Source organism: Camelus ferus, chromosome 35, assembly GCF_009834535.1.
Source record: "Camelus ferus isolate YT-003-E chromosome 35, BCGSAC_Cfer_1.0, whole genome shotgun sequence".
NCBI classification, from domain to species: domain Eukaryota; kingdom Metazoa; phylum Chordata; class Mammalia; order Artiodactyla; family Camelidae; genus Camelus; species Camelus ferus.
In genome coordinates, this window is record NC_045730.1 from 700,329 (window position 1) to 723,237 (window position 22,909).

Sequence of the window (22,909 nt, forward strand, 5' to 3'; positions counted from 1 at the left end):
ATCTCAGCAGTGTTCTCCTAGGACAGTCAACCCAGGCAATAGAAATAAAACCAAAAATTTTAAAATGGGACCTCATTAAACTTACAAGCTTTTGCACAGCAAAGGAAACCGTAAGCAAAAAAACGACAACCTATGGAATGGGAGAAAGTATTTGCAAATGATGTGACTGACAAAGCTTAATTTCCAGAATATATAAACAGGTCGTACAACTTAATAACAAAAAAACAAACAGCCCAAATCAAAAATGGGCAGGAGACCTAAACAAGCAATTTTCCAACGAAGATATACAAATGGCCAATGGACACATGAAAAAATGCTCAGTATCACTAATTCTCAGAGAAATGCAATTCAAAACTACAATGAGGTATCATCTCACACCAGTCAGAATGGCCATCATTCAGAAGTCCACAAATGACAAATGCTGGAGAGGCTGTGGAGAAAAGGAAACCCTCCTACACTGCTGGTGGGAATGCAGTTTGGTGCAGCCACTGTGGAAAACAGTATGGAGATTCCTCAAAAGACTAGAAACAGACCTACCATATGATCCAGCAGCCCCACTCCTGGGCATTTATCCAGAGGGAACCTGAATTCAGAAAGACACCTGCACCCCAATGTTCACAGCAGCACTACTTACAACAGCCAAGACATGGAAACAGCCTACATGTCCCCATCGACAGATAAAGAAGCTGTGGTGTATTTATACAATAGGGTATGACTCAGCCATAAAGAAGAATAAAATAATGCCATTTGCAGCAACATGGATGGACCTAGAGATTGTCATTCTAAGAGAAGCCAGGAAGAGAAAGAAAAATACCATATATCACTCATATGTGGAATCTTAAAAGGAAAGAAGAAAGAGGACACCAATGAACTCATCTACAAAACAGAAACAGACTTGCAGACATAGTATACAGTCTTATGGTTACCAGGGGAAATGGGGTGGGAAGGGATAAATTTGGGAGTTCGAGATTTGCAAATGTTATACAAAAATAAATAAAAAACAAATTTCTCCTGTAGAGCATAAGGAACTATATTCAATATCTTGTAATAACTCTTAATGGAAAAGAATATGAAAACAAATATACGTGTGTATTTGCATGACTAGGACATTGTGCTGTGCACCAGAACTTGACACACTGTAACTGACTATACTTCAATTAAAAAAAGAATGCCGGCTCAGATGTGTCTGGTTTGTGATGGACATGACTGGACAGAGACTGGAAGGAAAGATTTTCACTTCTGACAAAGGGTGGGGGAGACTCCCCTCTGGGGACCCCATTCACCCTGGGCTGGAAGGGGGACCCTCAGCCCACTCCATCCTTTACCAACTTGTGCCACGCTCCCTGTGTCTTCTGCGCTGATAAACTAACCGTGCACAGCGGTGGGTGGAGAATGGAGCGACCAAATTCTTTACATGGTTTCTTTTGGAAAACGTACCCGTTTTGGCTCTGACCCTCAAAGCTCAACTCTCAGCAACCATCAGTGAACCTTGAGGTCCCGGGGGGTGGGTCTCTGAGTGAGCGAGCTGGGTTGAATGTGGGAGTGTGGGGGCTTATGGCCTGGGCGCACCTGAGCTGTTCCTGCCTTGGCTCCACGGAGGCCAGGTGGGCAGAGACGCAGCCCGCTGCTGCAGAGAAGAGGCCAGGCGCTCCAGCAGCCGTGCTCTGATCCTGGCGCTCCTTCCGAGGCCCAGCTCCCGAGATCCTGACAGGAGCCCATTTAGCTGTGTGTCCCTGCGCTACAGGGAGGTGCCAAGGCCGCCTGCCTGCCTTCCCAGCGGCTCCACCCCGTCCCGCCATGTCCGCCTCACGGCACTGAGCTTGCTCCACGCATGAGGGTCCGGGGGCTGTGGCTGCTCTTCTAAATTCACTGGGTACAGGAACCTCTGGGCCACTGTTAAATGGTGGTATGTGACCTCAGCCCCCCACAACATGAAAGCCAAGACTTGAATGGAAACCAGCTTGGAAGATTCCTGTGAACAGTGTGCCAGGTTATCACGGGCGGGTAAGTTTGGGTGGGTGGGTACATGGAAAGCAGATGCAGAATTCTCATTCTTCCGAGCAGCTAATGTACAGACAGCCGGGGACAGGGTCTGTGGCCTGAAATGGGAGCTTCTGTTAAGCGACTTGGGAGCAGAAACCTCTAGCCAGAAGAGGCCGTGTCTGCGTGGCCACGGTCACCGCCTGGCCCGGGTCCACCAGGCTCAGAGGGTCCGCAGACACCGGGGACCGAGTGGGTCCGGAGGTGCCATGGCCCCGTCTGCTGTCGGGGTGGTAAAGGGCAGTGGCGTTTTGTCAGTGAGCCTGCGTGCTGACGCCTGGTTTTGTGTGTAAGCCGTAAGCCGAGGGTGTGGAGCGGGCGCAGTCATCACAGACTCAGTAATTCCCTCTGGAGGAAGTGCTCCCAGCGGCCCGCCTGGCCTCTCCTTCTGGGATCTGCCAGCACTGCCAGTGGTGCGGGCATCAGCTAGTTCGACAGCACCCTGGGCAGGCGAGGGAGGCCCCCTGCTCCGAGGTCCTCACGGCACCGAAATATGACTGACTAACACGAAAAATGAACGATCCAGCTATTTCAAAGCTGCTCGCCTTTTCCCGTGGAGACAACGTGGGCTCGTTCTGCAGACAGATTCACAAGCAGCCCTGACGGGAACGGGTGGTCCTGACCTGGACGTCACCTCAGGTCCCGGACTGGGCGGGCCTGCAGCTCCGGGGAAAGACGGCCTGGGAGAGGCACCGAGCAGAAGCAGACATGGAGCTGACCCCGATCCCAGCCCACAAACCACACCCAGCCCCGCGGGGCAGCTGGGAACAGGGTGACCAATGGGAGGGGTGAGCCCCACTGGACCTGACCTCCCCCAAGTCCCTGGGCCACAGGAGAGGCTGAAGACTCTGAGAGGGGGAGCTGGCGTCTTCCTGGGGGTCTGGCCCCACAGGTGGTGTCTGACTCACAAGGGGTTGCACAGGCCAGGCCCCTATGGGAGGTAGGTCTGATGACTTGGGGGCCGAGCAAAGATCTCTGCAGTGCGACAAGGATGCGTCTGGCACCCCTGCCCTGCAGACCCTCCTGTCCCATGTGGTGACCCAGTGACCAGGGCGCCTGGGGCTGGAAGAGCTCCTTTGAGGCACCCCCACTGCTGGCCCGTTGGACACTGGCTCCCAGCCGTCCCCCTCACCTGGTCCTGTGGAGACTGTGTGGCACATCTGCAGGACACCCACCTCCTCCCCAAGGGGCTGCCAGCTGGCTGCTATGGCTGGGACAGGGTGAGGGAGAGGCCAGGAAGCATCGGGACGCCAAGGTCCGGGGTGTGGTGCACATGGAGCCGACAGGCCCCACGGCGGCTCAGGCTCACGACGGGTGAGTTATGTCCCAGCGCCAACACTGAGGGCTCCACGCGGTGGGAATCTGGCAATGCCACACTTAGTACATGTGTTTGCCGCCCTCCCTCTTCCTCCAGACAAAGTGGAATGAGGCACGCTCACCATTGGCAGGGAGCCGTGCACTCGCCTTCCCTCTGGGACGGGCTGAGCGGCACCCGGCCTGGCGGTAGCCCGCCTGCCATCTCAGAGGGGCAAACGCAAGACAGCTGATCTGGGCGACGAGCAGCCTGCTTTTCCTTGCCCCGAGGATGACTGACAAGACCGCCCCGGAGCGAAGACCAGACACAGGAGAGTCCAGAGCCCCCATAAATGATTCACAGGCTGTGGGTTCGGGAGGCGCCTTCCCATTTCTCGTCTCCGTCTGCTGCTCCATGTCCACAGGGAGGTTGCCGGGCTGCCTGGGAAGGGCCCCAAGGGGAAATCTCGCTCCCAGGAATTCTGCCCTCCGCAGGGCACCTCTCTGCCCACCTCCCAATACGGCTGCGTCCTCCTGGACTGAGGGATGTGAGGTATTTTCAGCGCACGCAGCCAGCGACCATCTGGCTGGGCAGTTAAAACTCCCTGGCTAATGGCTGATGGCACAGGTGGGCTGATGTGGGGAGGGGTGGCGCCTCCCCTCGGCTCCTGTCCCTCCCCTGACCTGTCCGAGCGCTGGCCTGCCTGGAGGACCGTCTCCAGCGGGAGTTGCCCCCTTCCTCACTTCCGCCCCGCGGGTACGTGACCAGGCGGCACAGCTCTGCCACGTCCTTGCCCAGCTGTCAGCTCGGGGCTAGTGTCCTTTCCCAAGCTCTTGTGGAAAACAAGATGGATGTTGTCAGTGAGAAAAGTGGATTGCAGAAGTTGAAGAAAAAGGAGCAAGTGAAGAGCTGTCAGGTAAATTAAGAAATTTCCAGGAACACAGAATAAAAGGTAGACTAATAACAGGGAAGGGTTGAAAAAGACTGAGAATTAACTCAGAACACTGAGAACTCGACAAAAATGGGGACGAAGGAAGAAACCTATTAGAGCAATGACACCAAAGAACTACACGAGTGAACAGCTCACACGCGCCCAGGATGGCGGCAGGCTCCAGCCACACGTGCTATGGAATCACGTAACATCCAGGTGAAGGGGCCCTTCCCTCCTGTGGGCATGGCTGGGGCGACCACTGTCCGTCGGACAGGGTGTTCCAGTCGGAGGTATCAGATACGAGATAATAGAAAAATCCCTTCAAAATCCTGAGGGCAGATGAGCTGGATTCAAATCCCCCCGGAAAACCCTTCCAGAAACACGAGAACCAAGTCAAGACATCGAGGGAAACACAGGTGTTCCTTCTGAGACAGAAGGGACGAGCTTGGAGCTGGAGGCCGTGGTCCAGGAGGCAGTGCAGGGCCCCCTTGGTTGGCCAGGGCGGAGGCCGCCAGCAACGGAAGTGGGTCTGTGTGGAGGTCACATGACTCAGCTCTGTGCCAAAGGCCGGTGAGAAAAGGAGGACCGGGGGCTTGGGAAGTTGCTGCTTAAGCAAGAAGTCTGTCTGCTTGAACCGACCTTACATGTGACATGCATTTGAGCCGGTGGATGGAGCAGCGAGAGTGTACGTGACCCGATGGGAGCTGGTGCCCTTTCTGGAGAGATGGTCCTGCCACTGGGAGCCCTGGTACTTCCCACCCCCTGCCTGGGACGGTGACTGTAACGCCCTGACCGCGTAGACGCCGCTCAGTGGTCTTCAACCCTGAGACTCACAGCACAAACGAAACACAGACGACTTAATTATGGAACAGAACAGAGGACACATATCGCCAGTTATGGCAATATGAAACTACTCATACGAGTCTGGGGGCTGCTTAATCGACAGACAGGCAGCGGAGAGCACCGTCTAAACTCGCCAGGGTAAAAAGTCAGGCATCAAGTGTCCCATCTACAATTACAAATATTTTACATGCAGTGATGAAAAATTCAACAGGATCCACTTTTAACAGTGTGAAACAGCAGGTATCGCTTAAAATGCGCAAGCTGGAAATCGAGAACCTGCACAGTATTTAGAGTCACAAGAACGAAAGTGAAAAATGACTGGAAGTGACTGCCTCCGAGTCTGCTCGGGCCCGGGGGGTGGGTGGAGCACGCGGCTTCTCAGTCCTAAGTTCTCTTCCGTTTGCGTTTTTACCAACAACTGCATTATTTTGATAAAAGCAAACCCTATTCTGTTCAGAAGTGTGTATTTCTGCCATCATGTTTCTCATTATGGCGACAGGAGGGTCTCAGCCCCTCACCTGAGAAGATGTTACTGATGTGGCTGAGCTGGGATCTCACCTCTGGATGGGGACGGCGAGGGATCATGTTTTATTTCAAAATAAACTTAATTCTGCAGCACTGTGGTGTACGTAACTGCAGAAACTAGAGTGAGACGCCTCAGCCCCTCAGAGTGTCCGAGGCACTGGCTCGAATGCCTGGACCAGAATGAAGATTAAACGCACGTCAACTGGAAGTAAATGGATGTGTGAAAATACCCCTATTAGTAATTTTGCACAGTTGTCCCTAATCTCTTTTTAATCAACATGTTTATTAAATCTTCTCTTTCTAACAGGAAAGTAAGCTTCAGCGATTTATTCAACGCTATTAAACTACTAATCAGCACAGGTTTATCTCACAAAGTCTCACTTTCATGTGATAAATCCAGTTCACATAAATAAACTGCCTGTAGATGAAGCAGTGTATTCAGTGGCCACTTAAAAGCACCGTTTCTACCCAAGTCTTTGTAAAGTATCTCTGTTTCCCAAGGGACGTCTGAGAGCAGCTTCCTAGACTCCCCGGAACTGAACTTCCCAGAAAAGCAGACCTGGATGCTGGACAGGCACAGCTCCAGAGCTGGGAAACATTGAAAAACGGCCCACTGGTCCTCCTGCGTGGCTTCCGGGGCTGGAATCTCGAGCAGTAAAGAGGAAGCACTGGCGGGTGCCCCTCCTTCACACTCGCGGGGCAGCCCAAGCGAAATTAAACCACATCATCCTAGAATCCGTGCAGAGAAACCCACGTGGACACTCCACACTTAAAATCTGCCCAAGTTCGTGGCTGTAACCCCGCAGCCCTGCCTGGGCCTCTTTGACGCTTCTTTTCACACGGGGTCTACACTTGAGGGTCCTGGGGGCAGCGCTGGGGCTGTTCCATGCACAGCTGTTTGCCCAGAAGCCAGGAGGCCTGTCGCACATGGAGGCGCTGGGCAGTGACCTGCGCACGGGCTCTGGGGCACCTGGCATGACTGGGGCCACCTCTCCGAGCGCTGTGTGTATGGGGACCCCTCCAGGCAGGTCTTTTGTCGTCCCATCTCACAGGCAGGGAACCGAGTCCTGAGAGATCAGCTGGCCTGCGGTCACACCACTGGTGGCAGGAGCCACTGGGGTTCAGCCTGACACCACCCCCACCGTGGCCTGGACTGTCTCGTCCCCAGTGGGGTGGCATCTTTCCCTGGCACCCGAGATGGTACAGAATGGGGTCCAGCATCTAGAAGTGTCCTGTCGACTAGTGGCTGCCAGTGGCCGCCTGGAAGGAGTCTTCACTGGTGCAGCTCTTAGCCCTCCACCTGGGGCCTTTCTTGTCCTACGAAGGGGTGGAGGGTCCCCAGCGTGGGGGCGGGCCACTTGCCACCAGAGCTGGTATATCCCTGACAGAACAGAGTTACCTTTGACACTATCCCAATAAAGCAGTTTTCACGTTTCAAAGTTTTCATGTACTTTACCCTGCTCACCAGGTTACACCGCGCGAGGCATTTCTACTTCCATTTCACTGAGACGCCCAAAGTGGAAAGGCTAAGTGACATGTCCTCGCGCTAAAACTAAGAAAGTGCCCGGCGTGCTTCTGCTCTGACTCCAGGAGCCTTGGACCGGGTGACACAGGGGCCCAGGCGTCTAGCGGGAGAGGGAAGATGGGCCGCGCACCTGGCTCTCGGTCGACGTTTCACGTACACGTTTGGGGACATCAGGTAGGCCGTCTTTCCAAGTCTTAGACTTGGTCCACACTCACAGAGAAAGTGCGTGCACGCGAAACTTAAACAGCACGAAAGTCAATTTTTTTTTTTTTTTTTACAATAACCATTCTCTGAGAGGTCATTCGGGCATTGCCCGCCCACCCCAAACTGTGGAACTAGAAACAGCTGAACTCAAACAACCAGCCGGTTAGTATTACTAATAGGTTAGTAATGAGATGTTTTCAGCAAAACCGACTGCGTCAGATTAAGCACCGCTTTCGCCCAACCTGAGCGGCCTCGGCCTGGAGGGTCCGAGGGCTGTTTCCCCGGCCCGGCCTCGAGGCCGAGGGCGGAGGCCCTTCAGTGAGCGCCTGGGGCCTAAGCCCCCGCGGCGCGGCGGGAGGGACGGGTCTCCGGGCGGGCGTGCGCCCCGCGGGGCCCCAGGCCTCCTGGGCAGGCGGGGAGGGGGCCTGCGGCGACCCGAGGCCGGCGTGGCCTCGTTGCCGCCTCCTACAGATTCGACCCTGCCCGCCCTGCCCGCCCCGGGGGCGCGCGACCAGCCCAAGGGACAGAGAGCCGGTCCGCTCTGGGGGGACGTCGTGCAGCGCGGACGGCGGGCTCGGGGCGGCCAGGGCAGGGCGGCAGCCCTTCGCCAGCGTCACCGGGTCTCTGCGGCTTCGCTCCTCTGATCGCGTCTTCGGGGGGGCGGGGGAGCCCTGGTTCCCAGGCCCGGCGCGCGCCCCGCGGAAAGACACGAGGCCTTACCTTGGGTCATGACGATCCCCGCCAGCGCTTTGTGGCGGGCGTGCGCGGCCGCCAGGCCCCCGCTCAGCTCGTGGAACTTCTGCGTGACCAGCTGGGACACGGAGTCGGCGAATTCCTGGAAGACACAAGCAGCAGGGCCTCTTTGACGGCTGCGCGACGGCACGGCCGGCCCCCGCCTCCAAGCGGCGTCCGCATGCGCAGTCGCCCCAAACGTCGCTGCCTCGACGCCGACGGAGCCCCACCCCCCGCACGGCCCCGGGGGCGGAGCCTTGGGGGGACCGCCCCCCCGCCTCTCCTGCGGCAGTGCTTCCTTCAGGGAGGACCGCCCGGTGACGTCCTGAGAGGCGCCGGGATGCGCACGCACTGCGTAATCGGCCCGCTTTCTACCGTGTCGCAGAACCCGTCCTAGACGCCCCCAGACCTGCGCCTTTCCCGTTTCTGCACACGTGCACACGCATGTACGTACACGCGCGCACACATACAACAGACACGTGCACACACACCCCCTGCAGGCCCCTGCACGTGCGCACACACACGCACAGACACACACACGCACACAGGTTCAGACAGTGCTGCCACCGTACTGCGCGCACACACACACACCAAGCTGATAGAACCCTGGGTGCGGAGTTTTCTAAGTGACCCGTGTTTCTAGCAGCCTCACACGTGAGACCCACAGGCCCGTGTCTCCCAGAGAGCATGGCTTTGTTGTCACACCCCCCTCCGCCTGGCCCCACGTCTGCAGCGACCTGACGCTCGGTGGGGCCAGGGCACCGGTGTCCCCACTGAGGAACCTTCAGTTGGAGGCAGTTCTCTGTGTGGAGGTGGGGGGCTCTGAACGGCACGGGGCGGCCCCTGTGCCCAGATCCACTTGCCCCACGTGTCTCTGTGGCCATCACTGGGGCTTCCCTCGAGGGGGCCTGACTCGCCACTGGCCTGCGGTGCGTGGACTGAACACGCGCCAGACACGCTGCCCACGCTTCCCGGCTTCTGGGCCAGTTGGCGGCGCCGGGGTTGGGAGGCGGGTGGGGAGGGGGTGCGTCCCCCAGCCCCAGCTTGTTTCCGAGGCTCCATCGGAGCCCTGTGGGCTGTGGCCGGTGCAGAGCAGGCCAGGAGACCTGCAGGGAGGACAGAGACAGCCCCGGCGGCGTCCCGGGAGGCCCCTCCCCTCTGAACGGCAGGGGCTCCGTCAAGACCTTTTTCTTTTTTTAACGTCTCCTCCCCTATAATCCTTTCTTCTTTCTTTAGAGTCCTTGACATTTCTGTTAAGCATATTTCTCAATTAACACTTTATAAAGGTAAATGAAAAAGAAAAAAGCAAAGATTTCTCTACCTTTTCTTACTCTGGCTGGTGGACTATCTAACTGAAACAGAAGGCACTTAGTCAGCGGGTTAGAATTTATCTCGTTGGTATTTAACCGGTGTGACTTCCTAGGGTGGCTTTGAAAAGTCTTGCTTCTGGTTTTGCCAGGGAGAATTCTATGGAATGTTTATGCAGTGACCTGCGACCCTTAGTTTTTCTGGTTTTAAAATTCAAAGGAAGACAAGTTGTGATTAACGGTCTGCACCAGAGAAGGAGCGTCTGTTGTCTCCTTCCAGACCTGCTGGGGCCTTCGAGAAACGAACTGGAGAAACCTGGCCTTGGAGCCGCTGCCCGGGCCCCCGCCCTGCCCCGTCTCCCCCCGGCACCCCATCTACTGCGTCACAGCCACCTTCAGTGGTGGGTTTTACTCAGGTCGCACACATGCGACTGCAGCTGCATGCAGCTGTCCATCGCTGGATTTGTGCAGGTGAGGGGGTGCCGTTGGTTACACGGGGTGTTGGAAACTAGGCAGGAACTTAGAGTCACGTGGGGAGATGTGCGCTTACGTCTAATGTGATGCCAGTCATTTTTTTTTGTGTGTTTTAATCACTTGGGATTTAATATATACAATCAACTTTGGTTACTGCAAAGCAGATTAATCAGACATTGAAAGAATTTGATTTTTCCCCACCTGCACTTGGTTTACGGTAGAACCAGCCGAAGTGCTCAAAAACAAGCTTGTGTCCCAGGTTATTTTTATAAATTCAAATTCCGGGGCATGTCTGTGGCCTGCACAGGGCATCTCCAGTCTCCTGGGATGGAGGCCTGCACCCAAACTAACAGCAAACTACTGAGTGGTCAGAGCACGCGGGCCGAGCGGTACCGCGTGACTTCTTTCTGGAGTAAATAAGACCCCCCACCCCCACCGACGTGAGACCAGGGGGTCAGGACAGGCCCTGGCGCCCACCTCGGGCTCCTTCAGGGCAGGGAGCACCCCCTCGGCTCCCGGGGCACGGTCTGGCAGGATGTGTGGGAGGCGAGAAGCCAGCAGGGGCCAGGAGTGTGGAGGGACTCAGAAGGGGCTCTGGAACGAGCGAGCCTGTTGCCCCCTCCCCCAGCCACACACTCCCTAGAGATTCTTCCTTCCCACAGAGGAGACAGGGGAGATGGACAAGGAGGGAGCCAGGCTGAGCCCCAGAGGTGCCCGAGGGCCTCGTGACCCTCAAGGGAGAAGGTGCTGCAGAGACAGAAGGGGTACCCCAGAGACGCCTGCACCATGTCTGGTCCACTGAAGTCCTTGGTGGGGAGAGGAGGGGGCCCCACAGAGACCCACCCACCGTGTCTGGTCCAGTGAAGTCCTTGGTGGGGAGAGGAGGGGGTCCCACAGAGACCCCCCATGTCTTGTCGAGTCCAGTCCTCAGGTACAAGCAGAGTCCTGGTGGCGAGACCCCCTCCAGACAACCTCTGGGTGGGGTGGTCTGGCCACCAGGACAATGACAGGTGAGGGTCTGGGTGGGGTCCAGGGTAGGGCAGTAGCGGCTGGACCCCGGACAAGTGAGATGCCAGCTTTGTGATATCGAAAGTCAGATGCAAGTCCTGCGCAGAGAGGCTGTGGAAACCCGCTCCAAAAATCCTGACTAATGAGTGTTATTTGCAGCTCGTGGTCTTTGTGAAATATAAAAAGAAGAGCCCTCCGGCTGTCCTGGCTGCTGGCAAGTCAACACCTCCTCCAGGAGGCCCCCCAGCCTCTCTCAGGGCAGCAACAGCTGCGGATGGGCGTTTGGCGGGGGGGTGGGGGTGGGGCCTGCACCTGAGGTGCGCGATGTCGGTGCTGCTGGCGCGCAGAGTGGCCCCACGCTGAACACGCTGCACAGCGTCTGTCCTTCTTAAAGCGGAGATGCGGCCCCCGCTACCACGGCAAATCACCAGCCCTATGCAAGCAGGAAAAATAAACTAAGTAGGAACACCCAAAGCCTCAAACTTCACTCATTTCCAACACTAATATTTTGAATGGCTTAAGTAAATACAATGTGTTCAAATTTGCAGTCACTGTCTTCAGGGTAAAACTGACATTCAGCCGAAGTGGTTAGGATATGAGAATCGACGGATTACGGAGACAGCCCTCCATAAATATTTTCCTGCTGAAATCCTGCCCTCGGGTTTCTGATGCGGAATATCCAAAAGGTTAGATTTGCATGTGGGTGGGGCCAGGCGGATCGGGACCGGTACCCACAGCCCCCGCTGGTGCACACCCACACTGGTGTGCGCAGCACGTGCTGGGCGGGGGCACCTGCAGGCAGGGCACGAGGGGCCTTGTGGACGGTCCACCGCATCCACACCGGGAAGGTGGGAGAAACTGTCACCAAGAATGGTCATCGAGCCCCCAGACATCAGGCTACGGCCTCAGAGTGACCCTAGCCAAGGGGAGATGCTCCTCCCCAGCTTCCAGCTCAATGTTCCTCATGTTTCCAGGGAAAAGGCGTCTCTAGGTCTTGGTCATGATTCCTGTTTGCTGACAATGGCGATAACATTGCATTAATGTCAATGCCAGGGACTGGCAAACACCGGTGTCCAAGGAAGTAGCTCAGGCTGACTGTTCAGTTATTCTCAACCCCAGATGACCAAGAGGCAGAACAAATCTGCAGGAAGGCACGGAAGATGAAAGGCCTGCCTCCCCCTTCCCACGGCATCGCGGACAGAGCTCTGAGCCTGGAGCCGGAGGACCGGGCTGGAGGTCCTCCCCCTGTGCTCCGGGCTGTACAGCTGATGGGCAGCGACCTCCTCTGAGCTGCCCGTCTCCTTCCTGGAAAGGGGGCATCACAAGAATCACCCCAAAAGGCCATGAATCCGATTCTCCACATGGACAGACCTACCCAGGCATCTCCTGGGAACACTCTGGATGGCGCATGTTCTTTAAAATGTCCCCAGGAGCAGTCAGGCCCACGGAGACCAGGGGCTGCACATGGACGGAGGCTGGAGAGGGCTGCCCTTCAAGGCTGGCCCTCACCTGTCTGCGGGCCACAGGGAGCCCAGGGATGCGCCACCAGACTTGCCTTTGGGGAGCACTGCTGGCGCTGGGATGGGCAGGTAGCAGCACGAGGCCACGTCACAGTGTCCTCGCCTTGGAGACCGTCCCGACTGCAGAGTGAGAGGGGCAGTGGTGCCTGGGCTGACCCTGGGACCAGCCGGGAGGAGCCCGGGGGAGGCCAGCACCACTATGGCCTCCGGTGAGTCCTCTTGGGGGTCCTTGGCCCCCAGATGAGCTGCCCATCCAGTGCCCTGCAGAGCATGGGGCACCGCACCCCCGAGACCAGCCAGCAGGTGCGTGAGCAGAAAAAACGACTGTGGTTTTGAGCCGATGGGTTTCGGGCTGGTCGGTGACACAGCGCCAGCGACCAAAGCAGACGCGATACACGTGCTGTCAGGCCACGAGGGGCTGCTGTCTGGCCGAGGGCTCAGACCACGCAGGTCCAGACTCGGGTCCTAGTGCTGCTAGTGGACATCACTTAGGCGTGGGTTTCCTCCCTCTCAAGTAGGAACAGCGCCTATGCCGTAGGGTGGTTACCGGGGAAACGAGAGCCTGGCCCCGACGCTCAGTACCTGGTCCTCTGGCCTTCACTGTTGTTGTCCAGACTGTGTGGACATGAAGCCTCCTGGACACAGCACAGAGACACCTCCCGGAGATACCCCCCTTCAGCTCCGCTGAGGTCTTCTCAGCAGGAGGCTGATTAAGGACATGTGTTTCGATGCCATCAGGCAGGCACGCACACGCACAGACACACACCACCCCCTCACACATGCCGTGCTCCCCAACCACAGTATGCGTTTGCCTTGGGGACTTGCAGAGTGCCCCCACCCCTGCCAGCTAAGCTGGGAAGGCGGATTTTGGAGCCGCTGTTGTGAAAAGCTCGCTCGTGGTTCCAGAACGGCCTAGGAGAGGCAGAGTGGAGACTGTTTCTCAAGCACTTCTGCTTTCATTTCATCTCTGAACCCATCCCCTGGGAAGAGAATCAATCAAAGTTTGCTGAGCAAGACGCTAATGAAATGGAGACGAAGCAGACAGGGTCCTCGATATAAAAAAGCCTGTAACACAAACATCGCGCAGCCCTCGGTGCCGACGCCCCCTGGGGCTGGGAGCCTGCCCGGTGCCCGGTGCCCAGTGGGGCCTGTTTCCCTGAATCCAGATTGTCCTCGAGGCTGCAGTCATTCCCCAGTTCATAGACCAACAAGCTGGGGGAGGAGGTCAACCGTGCAGCAAGGGCGCCGGAGAGTGAGCCGTGGACCCGGGTTCACACGCATCGTCTGACCCCAGTGGGTATGAAGCCCGGTCCTGCCTCCGAGAGCTGCTGTGGGGCAGGGAGGATGCCGGGGCTGCGGCACCACCGACACCCTCGGCCCAAACGGGCACGGCCAGCCTAACCGGCGCACATGTGGTCGCAGAGACCTGGGCATGGCGACGGAAGCTCGGCCCCTCCCCCAGTGTGGGTTTTATGACTGCCCTAAGTCATACAGTGACCCAGGGTTTGGAGGAGGACTTCCTGGAGGAGGCAGGCCCCTTCCCGGATACTCTGGATCAGACCGTTGGGCCGTGCACCCAGGGCTCAGACACTCTGCTGGCACTCTGGTCTGCAGTCCCCACCCGCCTCCTCTCGCCGGGCTCCAGGTGGGCCCCCTTCTCTCTCTTTGGAACACACAGGCTTTCCCCCACACGGTGCTGCTGTGAGACCCCACCAAACGCAGCCTCAGAGGAAGACCACCACCCTCATTCCTGCCCCTGAATGTGCTGAAACCAGTGGAGAAAATCTCGGAGCAGAACAGCGAGGTTCCCCCTGCTCTTGTCTCCCCGGGGAGGGGGTCCGAGCTGTGGGCCGTCTGCTGAATTCTCTGCCTGTGGACAAGAAGTCCCCTAATGCGCCAGGAGGGAGGGTTCGCGTCGACAGGGCTGGGGGCTGGTCACATTCGTGATCCCAATTTCCTGGGCAGAAGGCGTTTTTCACCTTGTATCGTTGGCGTTTTTAAAGTTACAGTAAAGAAACAGGGAAAATGAAGGAACGGTTTTCAGAAACTAAAGGATCTGCATAAAGCAAAAGGGGGCACAGTTGTGTGAATGGCTGTTGCTCTGTTGGTGACAAAGGTCTGGCTGTGTTAAGAGCAGGCCTCCACCTGCCCCCTGCTGTGTCTGGCAAACACATGACACCCTCTGCTTTTTGCTATGTATTTCATGAATTAGCCCGGCCATTTTCTGGCTCATCAGTTCCTCCAGCAGAGAGTGGGTGCAAGACAACAGGGGCCCCCAGTCGTGGGTCACCGCGAGCAGTGCAGGTGGGAAGGAGGGTGGTCCCAGCCCCCACACTGACCCTGGGTGGCCCCCTGGAGCCAGCCAGCCACGGGGGGAGCATCTATGGGTGTGGCTGGGAGTGGCATGCTGCCCGGCCACAGTGACCCAGCTGGGCAGGGCGGGGGTGGAATTCAAATCCAGATGCTTGAATCGAGGGCTTTTTAATAATTGAGGCTTTCAGAAAAGCCTAAGATAAGAGAGCCCATGTTCATTATTGGGGTAACTGAGAGCTGAGGGCAGTGTGCACGGATATCTGCACATCTGCGTAGCCATTAAGCACGTCTGTGGTTCTTCACAATCACCTACGTTGTTAGGCAGCCACAATTTGTTCACACAGGTTAACAGTAGTTACTGCTTTAACAATTAACTTAAATTGGAATACAATGAAGATGTAGAAAATGCACTAAAGCCGCACTGGCAAATGTAATATTTCTGTTTCTGTCAAACTGGTGCTTCCTGATGTAGCCGGGAAGATACTGTGCATCTGGGTTTAATTAGAATCTTTAAATTCTCATTAGTGTGCCCATATGAGGGCACTAACAGATGACGTCCTCTGTTTGGGTTGATTCATGGCTGTTTGAGTTCATCTGGATGTGAAAAGCCGTAAACGAGGAATCATGTCAGCACGCCGAGAGAAAGGATTCTCAGCAGATAACACAGTTGTTTCATAAAGGAAGTAATGTTCACGCTCTTAGCTTGCGTTAAATTCAAGAAAAGTTTTTTAGCGATTGCCTAAATAACAAGGGGTGCTAACACCTGTTTTGCAAAATTACCAGTGACATCAGTGTCGCATTCACTTTCAAATGTAAAGGATAAACTCTCAGACCCCTTTGTCTCACCATTTGGCCCCAAATCTGCTCTCTTTACCCTGAAAGCAGGTTCCATAGAGGAGAGAGAAACTAGGTGAAAATTGCTATCATTCCAAACGGCGCATCTGCAGGGCGAGGCTGTCCTTGTGCATTTCTTCAAGGTCACGGGGAGGCCCCCCCACAGCTGTTTCCTTGAACATGACGAACAGGGGAGAGACGGCTCGGAAAGCGCCCATTCTCCAGCTGAGCCTCCACCGTCGAGGGGGTCAGTGCCTCCATGCCCTGGACGCAGACCCGCTGTTGCCGGGACGCCTTTGCCCGGACCTGGCGCCGGCACGCTCGCTGGAACCAGGGCCAAGCCCAGGGCCGGTACACGTGCCACTCACCTTGCAGCCACCAGCAAGTGAAGGTCTTTCCCGCTGAAGCCAGTCCTTAAGCCTGGAAGAGAGGACCACTCCTTCAAGTGCACAGACACCAAAGCAGACCCGACGCCGCCGGAGGGCGTGGCGCACTATCGGGCAGCCCCCGGGAGCCGGAGGCCCGTGAGCTTCCTGACAAAGATTTCAAAATAAGTATTTTAAAGAAGCTACAAGAGAACATCAAAGTCAGGAAAACAATTCAGGAGCAAAACGGGGCATTTAACAACGAGGGCAGTCATGGCGCAGAATCAAACAGAAATTCCGGAGCTGAGGCACACAGTGACTGCGATGGAAAAAATGCAGTGGAGAGCGTCACCGGCAGACCCGAGTCTGTGCACTCAAAGGCAAGTCATTAAAATTATCCAGTCAGAGGAGAAAAAAAAATAATACAGAAGAGTGAAGAAAGGCTTTGGCGTTTATGGGACACCATTAGTCGAACGACGGATGCATTATGGGAGCCCAGAAGAGGCAGAGGGAGAAAAAGAGGCAAAAAGCGCATTAAAGAAATAGCAATAAAAACCTTCTTAAATCTGGGGCAAGAAATAGACACACAGACTCAGAAGCCAAAGGATCTCAAGTAGGTTAAGTGTGAAGAGGTCTGTGTCGAGACACACGTAATTATACTGTAGGTGTCAGAGAGAGGCGTTTGAAAGCAGCGAGAGAAACACCCTAAGATCACCAGAGGATTTCTCAGCAGAAACCCTGCAGGCGGCAGGGGCAGGGGGTGATTGCTTCAAAGTGTGAGCGAAAGCAGAAGTCAGTCAAGAACACTACACTTGGCAAAACAATTCTGTGAAAATGAAGCTTAGAGAATGTCTTTTCTAGGAAAAACAAAGACTGAGGGAATGTGTCACCACCAGCCCTGCCTAACAGACGCTTAAGAGTTATTCACATGCATGCACACTCATGTGCACACACATGTGCACACACAGAAACACACGCACACACGTGCAAGCTGGAATACTACACACCCTTTAAAAAGGAAAAAACCCACTGTTTGCGACAACGTGGACGGCCCTGGAGACACTGTGCTGAGAGAGATCACCAGACACAAGACCGACATGGCATGACTGCACTTCTGTGTGGAATCTAAGACAGTCAAATTCACAGACGTGGCAGGAATATCTCAGATTTGTTTAGAACAACTATGATGCGGAGCTGGCCCCTTTGGGTGTATTCGGGGAAGCATGACATAGGCTGTGGGGTGAATGGCAGGTAGGTTTTCATTAGACTTACGTCTGGAGGGGAAGGGAGTGGGGTGGGGCAGCCGTGACGACAAAGGAGCCTGGCTGTCATGGGTTCGGGGAGGCCGGGGAGACCCTCCTGAGCCCAGAGATCGAGGGGACAGTTTCCCTGGCCAGTGCCGGGGCCTGCCGCCTTCATGGAAGGCGCTGCCGGGCCGTCCCTCTCTGTTACACATGCAGAATCGCGTCCCCGGGTCATTTTCTTCAGCCCACCCGACCTCCTCCGAGGCTGACGCGGGTCAACACCTCTCACGGCCGCAGGTGCTCAGGTGCTAAACTCACCTGACTGTCTGCATCAGGTCGGGGGTGGGGGACAGGCAGTGACCCTCCCTGCGCACTTATGGCCATCAGCCCGGCTGCTGCGGGACAAGCGCAGGGCCGGGCTGCTCCGCCAGGTGCCTGGGCCCGAGGTCAGACGGCTTGTCTTCCCCGGGGACGCAGCGGGACCGCCGGCAGGATGCTCACGCTGGCCAAGGGCACTTGGGCTCTGGAAAGGAATCTGATTCAAAGTTCCCACTAAGGGCCTTTTATCTGCAGTGAAAGGGGCGTTTGTTTTCACGCCTCGGCTTCCTCACGCGGGGGTGTATGTTCCTCAGACTCAGGAGGAAGAGCACAGCACCCCCGTTGTAGCTGTGGACGCCAGAGGCTTCCTGTGAGCAGAGCAGGCGCTCGGCAGCTGCTCTTGGGACGCCGGGCAGAGATGCCACCCCAGGTCCCAGCCCCAGGATCCCCAGAGGCCTGGCGGGACTCCACAAGCTGCTTGGCCCCGGTGCTGGGGTCCAGGCCCTGCAGGGCACCTCCTGACACCACATGTGGCCCCGTAGCCCAGCCCTTGCCTGACTCCCCTGGGACCAGCTGTGGGGTCCCAAGCTTCCCGGCTGCCTCCCACCCACCTGCACCTTCTGCTGGAAGACAGGCTGCCCCGCCTGGACGCTCGCTTAGGGACAGTCAGCCCAAAGGTGGTGGCTGTGCGTGACGGTCACTCCACGTACTAGGGTGCAGAGCAGGGGGAGGGCGCTGGCCCCACTGGGAGAAGCTGGCCCGGGGCGGAGGCCCATGGGACCGGGGAGGGTCGGCCGGGGCTCGGCACAGACGCCGGCCTGGAGCAGGAAGGAGGCTCCACATCCTTGTCCTTCCTGGTGATTGTGGTGTGTCCTTCCTCGTCCAGGCTTTCTGTCCCGTCACCACCCCTGCCGAGTGCCGAGGCTTCCCCGAAGGACCTTCTTTGTCCCCTGCCCTCTGTGCCGTCTGCAGTGACATCCCAGCAGGACGTCTGTCCTGGGTCCCCAGACTCTCACACCCCCCTTGGCCCTGGGGTTAGGCCTCCACTTGGATGGTTTTATTTCTGATCTCGGCTCCAAGTGCAGCGGCCCGGGGTCCTGCCTCTCGTGGACACCGTCCTTGAACAGTCCTCCCAGCCCAGGGCGCCAGCATCCGTGCTGTGCGCCGTGACCCACGGCCACGCTCAGCCTTCACGTCCACACACGCCGTCCCTCCCGAGAGTCCTGCCCTGCCCTGACGGGAATCAGCCAGATCAAGAGGACCTGCAGGACCAGGGCGCCTCCACTCAGTTCCCGCGGGGCATGGGAGCAGCAGAGATAAAATAAATGATTGTCCAAGTGAAATGCTTAGAAAAAAATGGAAAACGTCCTGTAAGTTACTCTTTCAACCACCATCACTTTACTGTGAAGCCTGTTTACCCCCTAATTAGACGAAGGGCCGAGCTCGGGTCCTTCTCCGTGACGACGGCTGAACCCGCAGTGTCCTTAGGAAGTCGGTCCTTTTTTCTGCCCGCGCTGCACAGGAAGGAGGCGCACGCAGCCAGCCTGCAGGTGGCGGCGGTGGTGGGTCCTCGCCCGGAGCTGCCCCGCAAGACGAACACAGGCCTTCCTCGAGGAAGCTGTGCCTTCCGGGAGGACGTGACCCAGGCCTCGCGTCTGAGGGTCTGGGCCACAGCCACCGCTGGCTGTTAGTCCACTCACAGCAAGTCTGAAACCTGAGGGCCCCAGGAAAGGACCGAGAGCCGGAGGGGTGAGCCGCCAGCCCGGGCCTGTTCTCCAAATAAGGGTCCTTCCTTGTTACGGTGACACGAGCACTCATCCTGGCTTTTCTTCAATAACTTGTGGGGAGAAAAAAACCCCAAGCCTTCTGGTAGCAGGTTGCTAAGAAACCAGAATTCTTTGACTGAAAAGTTGGGCCTTTTTAGAGAAGTCTGTGTCACACCCAGAGACAGAGAGATTTCAGAGCCGTCTTACTGTTCGAGGGGCTGGTTTTATTCCCTTCCCCTCCGACTTTCTTCTTGTGCGCATTTAAGAAACTGATAATAGGTTTTGGGAAGCAAATCTTGCTTTTGTTGTGAGCATCTCAGATTTTCCTTTTGTATTTTAAGGGCACTCCCTGGGACGGCTTGGAAATGCCAAACTATATGCCAGTAGAGGTCTGTCCAGTTTCTGATAAAACCAGAACTGATTTATTTCTGTTCATCCTCCGCTGCCTTTGACAAGCTTCCTCCCGAGATGTGTATCTTCATTCTCAGCTCCTTTGGTTTGTCATCTTTTTTTTTTTTTTTTGCTTTGTTTTGCAACTAACAAGCGGAAAAAAAAACCCGACACCAACCTTGGAAGATGGTAGTGCATTCAAGACTTTGTTTTCCCCTCAGAGCTCATAAAAATCTTGCCCCAAACCACGTCCAGCCTTTCCAGCAGGAAGCCCAGACGGCTTGCAGCCTGTCTAACAGGCTGTACTCACTGACACTCTGCAGAGTGTCAGCAGGGCAACAGTGTCTTGCTCGCAACATAAATGCAAAACAAAAGGCAGCGTCTGTGGTCCGGCCGGCTGGGGCGTGGAGGGGCTGGCGGTCGCCTGGGGGGGGAAGTGTGGACAAAGAGAGCCTAGGGCCTCTTGGACGGCAACCTCCTGCGAATGAGCATGCCGTCCGTGGGCCGGTGGGGTGAGGAGGGACGGCTGACACCAGCCACAGACGGTGCAAAACCCGGCTTATCTGAGACGAGGAGGAGCTGCACTTGCCTCCTGCTGCAGGTGGGCGCTGGCTCGTGCCGTCAGTTCGGTGTGTTCGCAGCGTCCCTGCCCCCGGGGTTCCCACAGCGGCTGCTCTGTGCCCACTGGAGGCTGCTGTGCTGGGCGCACCGCGAGTGTGGGGAAGGGGCGGGGCCATCTCCCCGGCCTCTCACTCGTCACCAGCATGAGCGAGCTTCCTTCTTGCCCTGGCCATGCAGTCGTCTGCACACCTAGCTGAGAGGCCTTCGGCCCTGAGATGCCTGAGGGCTGACGTTCTAACCCGCAGCGGGAGAGATGGACCTGAGGAAGGAGGCACGCGCCTCAGAGACATCCCTCCACGCCCGGCCCAGGGGTGCGCTTTCCTCCAGCTCCCCAGCTGCCTCCGCTTTTCTCACTAACGTCTCAAGACCCCATCCAACGGCGCCACCACAGAGCAAAGCTTTCTTGCTTTCTTCTCCCCTCTCACTCTGCATCGCAGAGCTTTGTGGAGCGCACAGTGGTACCTGATGGAATTCCACGCAGCACATATGCTCCACCTAGTCGAGCATCGCCTGGCCCGCACAGCCATCCCGAATGAGCCCCACCCGACTCTGAGTGTGTGTGTGTGTGTCCGCGTGCGCACGGCGTTAAGTGGTGAGTCTTAACTCTGTCTGCATATCACATTCTCCCGGGAGATTTCAAACATTCCAGGGCTAAAGCCCCACCTGGGCCATTACAACAGCATGCCCGGGGGCAGGACAGGACGCCTCCGCTCTGAGGTGGATCCCAGCAGCAGAGAGCAGACAGCCCTGCCCGGGCGTCGGTAGCTCCTGCTGGAACAGCTCTCGTTCTCAGCCAGTGAAAACGTTTGAACATCATCACCATCTGTGTCCCTCTCATTTGAGCTGTTTAAACCTCAGCGTCCCTGGAGGGCCTGCACAAGGTCTGTCTGTCTGGAGTCACGCCTGAACGTTCAGGTCAGGGGACACGGGGACAGTGGCACGAGCTGACTAACTGATGGCCCCGGCCTGGATGTGGCACAGGAGGGGAAGTCAGAAGAGTGAAAAACCGAGAAACCACCGTCTGGCCGGCGGCAGAGTCACGACTTTTCAAGCCGCTTGGGGTCTCTGGCCTCAGGTTTGTTCTCTAAGTGAAATGGCTGCACGAGACGGGACCTCCTGACGCGACCTCCTGACGCGACTAGACTGCCTGGCGCTGGTGCTTGTGTCTGCCTGTGTGTCTTCTGTGGTTGCTTCTGTCCTCCTCCCACACCGAATACTTACTGAAACACACGATCTAGTCAACAGTGCCCCTGCCGCGACACTTACGTCCTTCTGGAACCCAGACTGTAACCTTATTTGAAAATAGGGTCTTTGCCGATGTAACGAGCTCAGGATCTTGAGAGGAAATCGAGCTGGATCCAGAGAAAGCCCCGCACCCAGGACCGGCATCCTCCCCACAGAAAGGCGAGGGGAGGGGCTCTGTCAGCCACGAGCCCGAGGTGGCCTCCGCGCACGGCCCCGGGCTGTTCTGCGTCTCTGCGGGCTGAGACCTGTCAGCTCAAAATCAGCCAGAGCTGGACGCAAAATTTCACCAGTTCAGTAATTTAAAAATAGCACCAAACAAGCAGATTCAGAGACGTCTGGTTGGCTTGGGCCCCAAGGCCTTCCTGGCAGCTGTCACTCTTGCATCAGCTCAGATCGGCCCCGAGCTCTCCTTGCCTCTGACCCAGAGACCCCCAGACGGCCGAGTGCCTCTGCCAGGAGTGCCCTCGCCTGCAGCCCCGTCGAAGTTCTGCCCAAGCGACCTCGTGTGTGCGGCCACCACCCCGTGGCTGCATCTTCTCCCCCAGCAGCCCGCACGCCTGGGACCTCAGATGGACACAGACAGCGGCCTGGAGGAGGGGACATGTGCCCAGTCTGCAAGCTCGGGCTCCCCCAGGACCCGGAGGACCGAGCCTGCATTTCCACATCGAGAGGTGAATTAATGTGTTTTAAGTCCCTCGGCGTGTGCTGGTTTGTCACGGCCGCCCAGGCTCATGGAGGTGAATGACTCTGGAGTCCTTTGTCCACTCAGTTCCCAGGCCATTTAAAGCCACTGCTCTGATGGAAGTTTCTTAAAAAACTAAAAACAGAACCACTGTTTGACCCAGCAATCCCACTCCTGGGTATTTATCTGAAAAAACTGAAAACACTAATTTGAAAAGATACGTGCACCCCAGTGTTCACAGCAGCACTATTTACAACAGCCACGACATGGATGCAACCTAAACGTCCATCGACAGGTGGGTAGATAAAGAAGCTGTGGGGATAAACACAATGGAATACTACTCAGCCATAAAAAAGAATAAAATAATGCCATTTGCGGCAACATGGATGGACTTAGAGGGCATTAGGCTGAGTGAAGTAAGTCAGGCAGAGAAAGACAAACACTGTAAGATCACTTAGACGTGGAATCTGAAAAATACAACAAACTAGTGAATAAAACAAAAAGAAGCAGACCCACAGATACAGAGAACAGACCAGTGGTTCCCAGCGGGGAGAGGGAGGCGAGGGGGTGACATAGGGGCAGGGGGTTAAGGGTTATTATGGGATTGTATGAAATCATGTGCATGAAAACTTTGGAAATAGTAAAGTACTACAGAATTAAAAAAAAAATGAAAGCCACTGGCTCTGACGTCCAAAGCCCACATCCAGGAAGGCTGGCACCTGGGGGGA

General features: G+C 56.4%; 1 protein-coding gene across 2 annotated transcripts in view; it reads right to left on the bottom strand.

Moving 5' to 3' along the window:
• The window catches only part of ADARB2 (adenosine deaminase RNA specific B2 (inactive)), a 382,017-nt gene that overhangs the window by 34,183 nt on the left and 324,925 nt on the right, over positions 1–22,909 (bottom strand). For both annotated transcript variants that reach the window (XM_032473756.1, XM_032473757.1), the window contains one exon: positions 8,083–8,197. In XM_032473756.1, the coding sequence (XP_032329647.1) occupies positions 8,083–8,197 (115 nt within the window). The remainder of the gene's footprint in view (positions 1–8,082; positions 8,198–22,909) is intronic.